This window comes from Acomys minous (assembly GCF_964271855.1).
Source record: "Acomys minous genome assembly, chromosome: 6".
In the NCBI taxonomy this organism is placed as follows: Eukaryota; Metazoa; Chordata; class Mammalia; order Rodentia; family Muridae; genus Acomys; species Acomys minous.
In genome coordinates, this window is record NC_140487.1 from 104,264,015 (window position 1) to 104,277,825 (window position 13,811).

General features: G+C 50.5%; 1 protein-coding gene across 3 annotated transcripts in view; it reads left to right on the forward strand.

The window, feature by feature from the left end:
• CSMD2 (CUB and Sushi multiple domains 2) overlaps positions 1-13,811 on the forward strand; it is a 573,432-nt gene that overhangs the window by 412,675 nt on the left and 146,946 nt on the right. For all 3 annotated transcript variants that reach the window (XM_084784630.1, XM_084784631.1, XM_084784632.1), the window contains 2 exons: positions 1,321-1,512; positions 6,625-6,751. In XM_084784630.1, coding sequence (XP_084640756.1) covers positions 1,321-1,512; positions 6,625-6,751 — 319 coding nt within the window. The remainder of the gene's footprint in view (positions 1-1,320; positions 1,513-6,624; positions 6,752-13,811) is intronic.

Here is a 13,811-nt window from a genome sequence, read left to right on the forward strand (position 1 = left end):
CGTGTCTTTAAAATCTGGTGGGCGATTCATAACTAACGGGTGGATATAGAAAACGTGGTGTGTCCATACCATGGAGTATTATTTGGCAACGAAAAGGAAGAAATGATTAGTGCTTTAACACACATAGATCATTAAAACAGCGGTTCTCAACCTGTGGGTTGTGCGACCCATTTGGGTGTCAGGTGACCTTTTGCAAGGGTTTGCATATCAAACACCTTGCTTATCAGATATTTAGATTATGATTCACAACAGTAGCAAAATTACAGATATGAAGTAGCAATGAGAATAATTTTATGGCTGGGTGCGAGGGGGGTGGGGTGGGGGTGGGGTCACCACAGTGTGAAGAACTGCAATAAAAGATCCGCAGCCTTAGGAAGGTTGAGAACCATTGTGTTAAAACATTAACCCGAGCAAAGAAAACCAGACACAAAGGCCACCCGTTTTAAGGACTTCATAGAGCAAGTACATAGAAACAGAGGGAGGTTGGCTGAGGAAGTGAGGGGAGAGGCAGCTAAAACTTCTTGAAATGACAGAGAAATTCTACACCTGTGGCGGTAATTTCCCAGTTACGTGACAGCGGGCTGCTCATTACCTGAGATGGACAGATTGTATGAGAGCGACTCCAGTGGTCCAGCGAGGTCTCCTCAGGAATTTCCCTTGCCTGGGTGCCAGCATGTCTCACACGGGGATCTTTACCTCTTTCAGAAGTGGCTCCCATGTACCGGGATTAAATAGAGTCGCATTTGAATTCCATTTCTATTAACTGAAAATGGTGTGAATTTCAGACAATTTAGTTAACCTCCCCAAGTCAATGCCCTCAACGGTAGAGTGCCAATAATTACACCCACCTGCCAGACCTCTATGAATAAGGAATGAGAGGCAAGGTCTCTGGAGTCCCACAGAGTGGAGTGGGGACTCACGGGAGACTCTCCTCCTCCAGCCCTTTCCATGCAGCTGTTTGCGTAGTGACATGTGCCCCCCCCCCACTCCATCCCCCACCCCCATGCTGCTCTGCCCTCTCACAGTGTCCCATGAGCAAAACAGAAACCACAGATCCCCACACTCACAGAATGCTACCCGGTCAAAAAAAAAGGAAATCCAGCCCCAAGCATGCACACTGTTAAAATCTGAATTCATTTGCACGAAGCAGTAGAGAAATACACCCACCACAGAGGATAAAAATAGGGCTGGGTCATGAGTCCGAGGCTGGCACACCCAGGGTGGTGGCGAGGGAACCTCTGGACACAAGGTAGAGGGGAGGAGGAGCCACCTTTCTGTCCCCAGGGTCTCAGCCTACTGTTTCTCTTCCGTCTTCCCCAGGTTTTGAGCTCATCCGATGTGAGGACCCAGGGACCCCCCAGTTTGGCTACAAGGTCCACGATGGAGGTCATTTTGCAGGCAGCTCAGTGACCTTCAGCTGTGACCCTGGCTACAGTCTTCGGGGCAGTGAGGAGCTGGTGTGTCTCAGTGGAGAACGCAGGACGTGGGACCGACCACTGCCCACCTGTGTCGGTAAGACGGCCTCTTCATTTGCAAGAGACTCCTTGGTCCTTCCGTAGTCATCTGCACTCCATCCCGGGCCTCAGAAAGGGTATCCAGGACCGGGGGCCATCAACCAGGATTGGATCTACCTGTTAGCATTGTGGCTTGATGGGCACCCTTCTCCGTTTTCTGGAACTCCCGATTCATCACACGGGCAGTAACAGTCACACGTTTAGTCAAGTCATGCCCTCAGTGTTGTAGCACAGGCAATGGAGAAGTGGTAGGGGGGGGTCTCTGCCTGAGGGAGAAGTGACTCCAGGGCTTCCTGTCACACCAAGACTTAAATGGCCCTCCAGTTCACTCTAGGTCTCAGTTTCCCTGCAAGTGAGATGAATTTGTGCTCCCTTTTCTATTATAAATCCTGGGAGAAGGGCTGAGGTCACAAGCTAGATCTGATCTCATCCTTGCAGAAGACTGTGGTGTGCAGCATGTGTCTTCCCATCCTAAGCCTGTGGATCTTGCCAGTTGTCAACAGGTGTTCCCCTGGAGGCTGTATGCTTTCGTCACAGAGACAGTGGTCCAAGGCCAAACTGAAAAAATATGCAGACTGCTACCATTTCTGTTTGTCTGGCCTCTTGTTCACTTCTGGGCTGCTCAGACTTCTATCACCCAACTTATCCTGTTTCCTCCAAATCAGATCTTGCCAGCCTGGTCTCCTGTGCCCAGTACCCACAGTGTACCAATGCAGTGCAGGTAGATTGGACGAGAATAAAATAGCCATGGGAGAGGGCGGGGAAACACGAGGGCCTACCAAACCACGCATGCTCGAAAGAGGCAGGCAGGTGTCTGGGGATATAGAAGCCAAGAAAGGAGAAAGTCTGTCCCAGCCACTGGAAATCTCCTGATCTACCAAAGAGAGCAGGTATACATATGGGCTGTTGTCATGACGATGAGCTCTGTCTACAGACCTTCCTGTCCCCGCATCTCCTCTGTTCAGAGTCCTGGGACTACGTGAGAAGGTTCTGCACAGGGAGTGACAGTTCAATTGAGACCTGGAAGGGTAGATATGATCTCATCAGTGGGAGGGTAAGATGGGTAGGTGGATGGTCTAGCCTGAGCACACACAGTGCCACCTGGATAAACAACACTGGGAGAAACCTTAGTGACTATGGTTGGTCCCATTACCCTGGATAGCTACATTGTAACGGGGTCTCCACACCACACACAGAGGGTCAAAGAGCAAGAATTTCAACCCAGAAAGTATGAGAGTGTGTGTGTGTGTGTGTGTGTGTGTGTGTGTGTGTGTGTGTGTAGATTCATGATGAAACCAGAGGTCAGCCTCAGGAGTCATGCACTTTGTTTGTTTGTTGTTTGTTTGTTTGTTGAAACAGAGTCTCTCACTGGGAGAGACCCAGGGCTGCTCAATTCAGCTAGGCTTGCTGGCCCCAAGGATCCTCCCGTCTTCATTGCTCCGGCACTGGGACTTTACCATCTGTGACCATTCCTCTTGTTATCCCTGGGTTCTTTCATTCCTGTTCCAGGCCCAACACAGGTGCTTAGAATTCAGATATGAGCACTCTCAGGTCAGCCAGGGACACGCGTGCATCAACAGACAGCAGCACGTAGCACAAGGCAAGCAGATCAAAGCAAGCAAGAGGAGAGACGGTGGTTCCCATGAGATAACTGTTTGCTTTGCAGAAAGGATTCCTTTCCCGGCCCCTCTACTCTCCAATGTGTCAGTTACACTGGATTTAGAGAATCCACTCAAACAGGGCCGGGAAGACTATTTATACCTCAGGCTTTGGGCCTTGGAAGCCTTCCTCAGTGAAGCATCTTCAGGCTGAGAGAGAGAGAGAGAGAGAGAGAGAGAGAGAGAGAGAGAGAGAGAGAGAGAGAGAGAGAGAGAAAAGAAGAAGAAGAGGAGGAGGAGGAGGAGAGAAAAGAAAGAAGAGAAGAGAAGAGAAAAGAGAGAAGAGAGAGCACATGCCACGTTGAGGGTTGAGTTTAGCATGGGCTACTGAAGTGACTGATGCAGCTTTACATATTCAAGTGTTTGCTTCATTGATGAGGAGAATCCATAGCCCAAGCCCAGCAGCCAAGGCTCTAGGATGGGAAGAAAGGGGGCAGGCCAGGAAGAGTGGAACCTCAAGGAGTGGCTTCTAGTGAATGCTGCAGGCTGGAATACCCAGGCCCTCCTGCCCTCCTGCTAGCCCTTGAATAGCATGACCCCATGGGGAAGGATGGAGAGGCTGGATCCCTGTGAAGCTCTTCCCAGGACTCCTGTCTCCAAATACCCACCCTCTGGTGTGGAAGCCAAGGTCGTGGATGACGCTCTCCCACTGTCCCATCTTCCTGCTCCCCATCAGATTGTCACTCTCCCTCTCGCTCACTCCCCGCCACAGGCTCATTCACCTCATGCCTGTCAACCAAGTTGGAGCTACCCCACCCCAACGACACCACAGAATGGAGGCCCACAGGGAGGATAGCACAAAGAAAGGGCCTAGTTTCCTAAACACTTACTGGGAAGTAGGTCCCTCCCTCATCCCTTTCTTAGGGGCCTCGGGTGAGCCTCAAGGTCAGAGTGATGCCTCATGGGCCTTTATTAGTAACAGGTCAGTCTCCCCTCTGTGAGTCTGAACCCATCTTCTCTAGCATTTCGCCCCTTGCTTAACCAATCACTCCCTTTCCTAAACAGCTCAGCCTCAAACCTCTTCGTTTTCCCCTCATGCTTCTTTGCCTCCGACACAGTAATTTTCCTGGGAAGCAATAATCTTCTACTCACTGGGCCGTGCATCCATTCACTCAGTAAATGCTTATTAAACTTCTGTTGTGTGCCCAACACTCTGCCACACACTCGATGTGCAGTCTCCGACAAGGTGTCTGCAGCCAAGAGCCTGGTCTGGCAGGGGAGTTGACAGACACTAGTCTAACGTACTTGCAGTATAGTCATTTTATTCACACTGCGCTGGAGATGCGAAGGAAGGCAGCATCAGCTCTACTTGGGCAGGGGAGGGTGTCTCAAAGGTGTCCTAGGGAGGACGCTCGCCATGTTGTTGGTCCAAGCAAAGGATGCCTGGCCTGTGGAGTTAGCTCATCAGACTTGGCAGGACCAGGGATCCTCCTAAAGTCAGGGGGCCCAAAGGAAGGACAACCAGAAGATGTGGATTTCCCTCCAGAGGCAGGGCGCATCCTCCTCTTGGGAAGTGCCTCAGAAAGCACCGAGCCAGCTAAGAGGTGGAGAGGGCCTAAGCTGAGACTCTGGGATTGGAGGCCAAGTAGAGACAATGTGGGAAATGTCTCAGAGGTTTAGGGACAGAAGTCTTAGAAGTAGACATGGCTAACGGAGACTGCAGGTGTGGGGAGCCACCAGCTCATGGGTGAAGTGACTCAGGATGACAGGGAGCACAGATCCCCTCCACCAGTTTCCTTGCCTTGAGGCTCAATCCTCTGTGCTCTTCCGAGCTGCTACTGCTGGCCACTCCCTCACCGTTGCCAAGAGAGTTCATTCACATGTTTGCACACTGCTCTTCTTCCCTGCACCAGAACCCGCTCACAGCAGCCTGGTACACCTTGTCTTCCAACACCTCACGCTTGCCTAGGTCCCTAGCCCTGCTGTCTACCACTGCACATCCCCACCCTGACCTACCAGGCCCCTCCTCTTCTCTCTGACTGCATGGTCTCTTCCTCCTGTCCTTCCCAGCCTCCCCTGCCAGCACCCAACCTGGGCAGCTCTGGCTCCTCCTTTAATATGCATCTGAATCCAAACCCTCCCAGCTCTCTGTCCTGTACCAGTAGGGAACTGGCTTCTTCCTCCTCCTCCTCCTCTTCCTCCTCCTCCTCCTCTTCCTCCTCCTCCTCCTCTTCCTCCTCCTCCTCCTCCTCCTCCTCCTGGGCACCAGCACTGGCTAGAATTGTGCATGTGCCAGGATATGCAGACGTACAGTGGTGTCTCCTCCACCAGCCCTGATCTAGAAAATAACTGAGTCAAGTCAGCAGCGCGCCCCCTGAGAGCTAGCGCCGGGGGTCCCTTTGTGTCATGGCCAGGTGCAAACTCCTTCCTGTTCTGCTTTGGGAAGCTCCAACGAGTTTGGTCATGGAGTAGGCAGCTAGTCCGTACCCTCTGGGGGCTGTTTCAAGTACAAGTTTATTAACCCATTGGAAAAATACACAATCCGGTTTTTGTTCATCCCACGTGCTTGCAGCGCCATTGCCACTAAGCGTTGAACAGTTTCTCCTTCAAAAGGGAAGTCTACATCCACTGGCAGTCACTCACTACTCACTCCTCAAGCCTTGGTAAACATTATGCACCCTCGAAACCGCTAGCCTCGCTATTCTGGATATACTTTGCATAAGTGGGATTATACAATAGAGTCTTTGGCATCTGGTTTCTTTCACTTAGCATCACGTTTTCCAGTTCTACACCATAGCATGTGTGTGAGCTGCATTCTTCTTTATGGATTTATCTGTCAGAAAGATAAACCACATGTTGTTTTCCCTTCAGTTAATGGACACTGGGCCATCTCCACTCGTTGGCTACTATGAATAACACCGCTAAAAACACACACAGGTCTAAGCTTCTAGGTGAACATATGTTTTCGCTTCTTCTGAGAGAGGCGCTACTACATCGTATGGTGGCTTACATTTAACAATCTTAAGAAACTACCTACCAGCTTGTTTCCCAAAGTGGCTGCATCGTCATACATTTCCATCAGGATTATGAAGGCTCTAGTCTGCCCACCACCACCCCTCCCCCAGCCTCACCTACACTTGACGTTCTATTGCCAACACTTGCCTTTTGGTCACGGTAAGAATGGGGTGGTGGTGATTTTGATTGGCAGTTCCATAACGAAACCAAATTAGGGTAAGCAACTCCTTACACTCATATTGGCCGTTCACGTATCTTCTTTGGACACATGGCTATTAAAATCCTTTGCCTAGTTCTTAATTGGGTTGTGTGTGTTGTGTCTTTTATTATCGAGTATTAAGAATGTGTTTCCGGTTCTGAGTACTAGCCTCGCCCAGCAAGGCTTTTGCGTGCTCTGCCTTACCGCCTGGAATGGGGTAGACTTGGGGGGCACTCAGTGACTCTGCCGGATGTTCAGGCTACCCCCATGATTCTGGTTCTGTTGCAATCTCTTTCAGCTGAGTGTGGAGGGACAGTGAGAGGAGAGGTGTCGGGGCAGGTGCTGTCGCCTGGGTACCCGGCCCCCTATGAACACAATCTCAACTGCATCTGGACCATCGAGGCAGACGCCGGCTGCACCATTGGGTAAGTGTCCAGAGCCAACAAAGAAACGCTTGCCACTTACTGTCAAGGGGAGCTGTCACCAGCATCATTGACCGACCCCTAGGTGTTGTCAGGACCCTCTGATCACTGCTGGGAATTAAATAGTAGTGGCCATAGTGACCCTAGGTTTGGATTGGGCATGTGGGACTCAGTCTCAGCCTCATAGGGCTGCATCTAAAGCCACACAGGACATTTCTATCACAGAGCGGCGGGGGCCCAGGTTTGAAGCTATGCAGACCAGGTTTTGGAGCCCAGCCCCTCCATTGACTGCAGGTGAGACATAATCATTAAGAGTCTCTCTCTTTCTTCCCTCCTCTGGGAAAGTGAGGTATGAGTTAAAGCTCTGGGATGACATGCTGCATACTAGGCTCAATGTGGCACTTCAATCACAGTGACGGTACCAAGTCCTCAAGGCCAGTGCACATCTGCTTGAGCTGTGTGACCCAGGCGGTTTGTTCTATGCTTCCTTGTCCGTAAAACGAGGACCAAAAGTGCTCGAATTAAAGAACTAAGTGACAAAAGCCAGCAGTGTCTGGCATTGGTACACTCTCCTCCCAGGAAAGCTAACTTCCCAAATGAGCACCTGACGCGGGAACTCCTTAGAGTTCCAGGCCATCGGAGAAGAAAGGAGCGTCTCCGACTGACAGGCGCCCAGCCTTTCTCATGACCTCTTTCCTACAGCCCTATTGAATAGGATCCATTTGTACATGAGAGAGCTAAGAGCTGAAGGGAAAGCTTCCTGTGTCTAGGGAGAATACCCCAGGCCTTCACGTTATATCACATGGCTGGCCAGGCTGAGCCTCGCGCGGTACGGCTCAGAGGAGTCGGAGGCAAAGAGCAGGTTGGAATTGGCAGGATGCTGAGAGGTGTGCAAGGAGGATCGACTGAGAAAACAGGCCGGCTGGAGCAGGGACAAGTGGATAATGGGATTAGAGTGTCCTGGTTATGGAGAACCTTAAGTGACAAGAAGAATTGGTCCACCAATTGGCAGCACAGAGAGCTCAAAGGATGTCACCATTAAGGATTAGGGCTAGAGGGAGCCACGAAAGAGCTAGAGTGGTGACTAGCAGGGCTTTCAGTGGGAGATATGAGTGTGTTAATGAAAGAGATATCAAATTTATGCTCCCTGGTATGCCGTCCCATTCACTTAGAATTAAGGAGATGCAGTGTTCACCCTGTCCACATTTTTAAAAACTATACCCCATGCACTGTGAGGTCAGTGGCACACATGGGAATTTAGGATTTCTTAAAGTGACAGTGCTGCTGGAATGACCTTCTGGACACCCACCAGCCTATCTGACCCCTGATGAAATCCACTGGCGTGTAGTTGAGCACCTCGTGCCAGCTTTCAGGGTCACCATGGCTTCAGCCAACGCCTCCCTGTTCTTTCTCACCACTGGTCCGCAGTGACAAAGCCTGGGATAGCTAAGTTGCTGGTGACACCCCGCCCCCCATGTGTACACTGACAGCCAAGCAAGCCCAATGAATGAGCGGGAAGGATCCGGGTATGAAGGTAGTTGCGCAGTTAATGATGCTATAGGGGACCCTTGGTAAATAATGACCAAGCAGTGAGTGCTGTTTCACTTTCTGGCGTGCATATGCAAATCAGGAGGAGGGCTCCTGACCGACCTGACTCAGCATCATTCATTCATCCATTCATTCATTCACTCCCTGGTGTGGCAACTCTGTTACTATGTAGAGGCTCTGTATTTCCTGTTCAAATGGGACTGTTGAGGGGGACAGATCAGGAGGCTCAGGAAGTCATCCTGAAAAAGTTGACTCCAGAGCTGAGACCTCAAAGATGGTGAGAAGGTTACCAGGTAGCCAAAGAGGAGGGCCAGAGCCAGGGGAGGGGCTTCCCAGAAAGGCAAGGAATTTTCCCTGCATACATACCCCCTATATGCTATGTTTGGGCATCTGGCTCTTTTATGGAGAGTGAGCTGAAGGGACAGACTGTGTTGGGGAGTCCCTGGGGGAGGCTGTCTCCAGGGTTTGCTGGGTGAGGAGACCTGGCTGCACCTGAGGTGAGGAAGAAGGAACAAATTCAGAAGCGCTCCTGCTAACTCACTTCATTCTTAGTAAATACACAAATGATGGTTTCCCGTTTCCCCGCTGTGGTTGTTGTTGTTGTTGTTGTTTTGGCTCTGTAAGGAACAATACCTAAGCTACAGAGAGAGGCTGGAACAGCGATAGCCCAGAGCCTGCCACAAAGGGAGGGCGCTTGGGTTTTATCTCTTTGGTCTTCTTGCTCTTTCCTCTGAGTTTCACTTTTTGCCTGGAACATTCCAAAGTCCACTGGAGATACCCTGATGCTTGGGCTCTAAGTATTTTGACCAGCCCTGTCCAAAGGGAAGTAAGACCAGGGCAACAGGGAAAGCACGAGAAATAAGGGTGGGGACAGGTTCACTGCTAAGAACAGCGGTCCAGGAAGTAAAGGGTAGAAGGCTCATAACAGGGCAAGAACTAGGAGGCCATGGGACTTATTGCATGTGCCTGCCACGCTGTGCACGCGCATGTACATGTGTATGTGCGTGTGTGTGCGTGTGTGTGTGTGTGTGTGTGTGTGTGTGTGTGTGTGTGTGTGTACACAAAGAGAGATCGAATTTAGACCTACAAGATAGCTCAATGGGTAAGGGCACTTACTGCCGAGCCTGACACTTCAGGTTCAACCTCCAGGCTTCTCATGGCAGAAGGAGAAAGCTCTTTCTCTTTCCCAGTTACCTTCTGCGCTCCACAAGAGTGCCACGGTGCATGCATATACACTGTGGGGTCATATGCACACTAAGTAAATGAGAAATTAAAAAGAATATTAAGGTAGCGCGAGCCCTCACTCAGACAAGCGTCTCCCAGCCACAGTTACTCCCGCAAGGGCTAGCACTAAGTAGGCAGATGTTCTTCTGGAACCCCAATCTTCCTCCTTCCCTTCGGGATGTGCCGACACCAATGTAGGTGTGTTAGCAGGATCTCAGCCCGGTGGCGAATACGGTTCGAGGAGAGGAGCTCTCCAAATGATACAACTCTCTTTATTGGGGGGAGGGACAGAATAAGGGCTTTATAAACCTTAGGGAAGTGAGTAGGGCTTTTTGGGCTGAGTGTGCCTCATTGGCTGGGGCTGAGCTGCTGGGAATGCTGCATTTGCACAGAGAGGAGTTCCAGGTGCTAGCTAGACGCGTCCTTACGAGGAAACCTGAAGCCTGGTCACCAAGCTACATGACTACCTCAAGGGTGGCAGAGGTGGGGGTTTCAAGACTACGTGCACCAGGGCGTGCGGGCCAGGCTCAAGATGAGACTTTCAGTGTTCGGACACCTCTCGACTTCACTCTTGCTGTGGGCCACTTCCCTGGTCGCACGCACGGTTCATGTGCCCTACAGGCAGAGATCTTCCAGACACTGAGAGATGCCAAAAGTGAAAGTGCGGAGCAAGGCACCGCCCCCACCACCACACACACACCTTGAGTTCCCACCTCGCTCCATCATCGGCATTTGTCCACAGCTCACAGATGTGTACAGATCCTTGTGTTGTAGGGGGGACGTTAGACTGTAGACAGCCTCTCTACCCTGGCTAGTTCCCAAATAATTGAGACAGAGACCTCAGATTTATAAGAGCTTTAAAGCACGGTAACTGGGCAGGCGTCAACCCTCTAAGCTATTCTATTTCCCAGCTACGTACCCCGAGTTACTTGCCTTAATCGTTCCTGCCCGGGCTGCTTCTGTTCCGTCAGGACAGCCCTCATAGCCACGTGCTCACGGCCCTTGGGGTCAGTAAACAGCATTAGAACACATAGCACCAGACCAGCTCCCAGCTTCTGTGAGTACCATCCCTTCGTTCCCTCTCCCTTCCTCCCTTGGTCCCTTTTCCTTCGCTCTTTTCTTCTCCATCTCCCTCCTCCTTCCTTGCCTCCTCCCTCCTCTCTCCCCTTGAATAACCAGCAGCTAAGCAAAAGGCACTAATAACCACCCAGATCTGGAGGGACCCCTCAGTGTGTGAGTCCCTTCCTAGCTTCTTTTTCTACTGTGAATACGGTACAGAATTTATCTATTAAAAAACAAAATGATGACTTCGATTTGATTTCTTGGATCCACATGGTGCAATGAGAAAACTAAAGACAATCCTCTGATTCCCTCTCTCACTCTCTCTCTCTCTCCCTCTCTCTCTCTCTCTTTGTCTCTTTCTCTCTCTCTCTAACACACACACACACACACACACACACACATACACACACACACACACACACACACACACACACACACGCGTGCACACACACACATACTATGGCACCTGTGAGCCCATGTTTTTTTTTTTTTTAACAAAAATACAAAGTCATTTAAAAAATTCAAAACGCCACAGTAGCAAAAGTCACAAAGTATAAACGCAGGGCCCTCGCATCTCACGGTGACATGTCACTCCTCCTCACGCTCCACTTAAAATAGCCTCTGGTCCCTTTCATGTTTGATTCTTTAGACAGGCAACCACAAATGCCTAAAAATTTACACTAAATTTACACAAAGCAAATCCAGCGAGTACAGTTTCTTAAACAAGTCCCATCTCGTTGCCTGCCCTAGCAACTTGCCTCTTGCCTTAGCACTTAACCACGGTCATGATCTTATGTCAATATTAAGAGCCTGCCTCCCCTGGCTGAAGGCTGCAGAGAAGGCCATTGTGTGCCTAGCCATAATTGATAGAACCACCCCCCCACCCCCCCACCCCCCGTGGATAAAGTGCAGAGTTTCAGATTTTCGCCTCAATGAGCATCTTTGTATAGGAATCTTTGAACATATTATCCAATTACTTCCTTTAGATATATTCTTTGAAGGCAAATGTTGACACGTGGCCTCAAATTTCCCTCCAGATGCCACAGCGGCTTCCCACACCCTCAGTGGCCTGTGGGAAGGCTAGCTTTCCACACAGCATCTCTAACTGTGCCCATCCTGTACCGCTCTACCAGCTTACTGCTTCAGGCTCTTTGTGGGTAAAGGGATTTCTCTTTTGTACACAGACACGGCCTGAGCTCATTTCTAAACACTTTCTCATTTCAACTTAAAATTCAGGAAAATCTAAAAATTTTATGAAAGTCACTAAGTACTTACAGAATTTGCATGACTTGGTTGTGTGTGTGTGTGTGTGTGTGTGTGAGAGAGAGAGAGAGTGAGTGTATGTGTATGTGTGTATGTGTGTGCACTGCATGTAGAGGCCAGATAGCATCAACACTTGGTATCTTCCTTGGTTGTTCTCCACTGAATTCTCTGAGACGAGATCTCCCAATAAATCTGGAGCTGAGCCCACTTACTCAGTTTGACTGGCTGACCAGCAAGGCCTGGCCACCTTATGCCTCTGCTCTCTACCCCCGCCTCTCCCGCCCCAGTACAGCATTACAGGACTGCACTGCAGTGCTAGGCTTTTTAGTGGGTCCCGGGGACCTGAACTTGGGTCCCCATGTTCCTGACGCAAACACTTTAACCTACTGAGCGATCCCCCAGGCCTCGTGCGTTTTTATTTCTACTGCATTTGTGCCCTTTTGACTTTTTTCGTACTCTCTGTTTTACTCATCTTCCCCAGATGCTTACGCTGTGAAAAGACTCGAAGCTCTATATTTCTCTCACATCCCCCACAGCCTGCTTTCCTTCAAACAAAAGATGCTCTGCTTCTCTGCGGGAGTTCTTCCGGTTTTGACTCCCACCCCTCCCACCCCCATCCTTGGCGGATCTGATAATTGACTTTGTTTTTCTTCTACCACTGAAAGCTTCTCAGCTCTGTTTTCAGCATTGACCATCCCCTCTCTCCTAGATCACAGCCCCCTCTCTCTGTTCATCCCGGATACCTTCTTATTGTTTTCACTTCAAGCCTTTTGTTTTCCAACTGCTCTTTACAGCCCATGTTTGTTTTTTACCAACGCACCATCAGCAGCAGCCCTCTGAGGACTCGGCTTGTGCTTTGTTTTTACGACGTCGCTTGTTTTCCAGCATCCCCAGCGTGTTGTGGTTGGACCATTCAGCCTGATTGTTCAACTGGATTCTTGATGTCCTACTAGCTTGATTGTTCATGCCACTTTGAGTCCTAGCTGAGAGCTGGACTGGGGCACAGGGCTACCTGTGTGCTTATTAGCTGCTAAGCTTGGGGCCCTCTTTCAGCACCGCCAGCCTCTGGTCTCCTGTGAAGTGGTGATTAAGGGTGCTGTCTCCCTGGGAGGATTAAGTGGGTTAATGTTTATAAACCACTTAGGATGGTAACTGCTGCAGACATGGGATGGGGCTCTGTCCATTTTATCCAAGCAGCACATCCCCTAAGCACTGCAGGCTGTAGGTCACCTCTTAAAGATTATGGGTGGTGGGGTCCTGAGTGGGATGGTGGTGCCAGGTGGTGGGCGCTGTGGAATGGCTGCAGCTCCTGGGAGCAGACAGAAGACTCCAAAGGGCCTTTCCAGGGACATCTGGCTGCACCCTACTGAAATACTGGGTGTGGCCATAGGGACCCGTTGCCAGGTGCAGCCCAAAAGCTGGGCAAGAGTCATCTCTTCAGGAGAGAGAGGCAGTGGGCACCTGAATGAACCTAGCCAAGCCCCACCCCCACCCCAGTGTAGCCAGACTGGAGAGTAGGTACTTTCTGGAATGTTTAGCAAGAGTAGGATGGCCACTTAACCTTTCCTTAGAATGCAGAGACCTCCGTAGCCTTTAGTGGGTGCTCTTCCCTGGGACCCACAAGCTCCCCCGAGCCTGAGAGTTCATACATAGTAAGGTATGGGACACGGTTCTCTCTATGCAGTTCCACCTAGTAACAATGCAGGGAGCATGAGACTCACCCCATAGAATCATGGCCTCCTCTCCATCTCCAGGATAGGGCCAGAACTTTCCTTCTTATGATTTATGGGACATTTCAGAGTGTTAGAGAAAGAAAGGCTGGCAAAGGCTTAGGCCCTTGGCTCTGCCCCTCCATTCACTATCTAACAAGCACCTGCAGCATGCCGGCTCCAGGGCAGTGTCCATCTCACAGGGGGTCTGGTCTCACTGAGGAGCACTTGGAGGCCCCAACAGCTGCCCAGTGTGA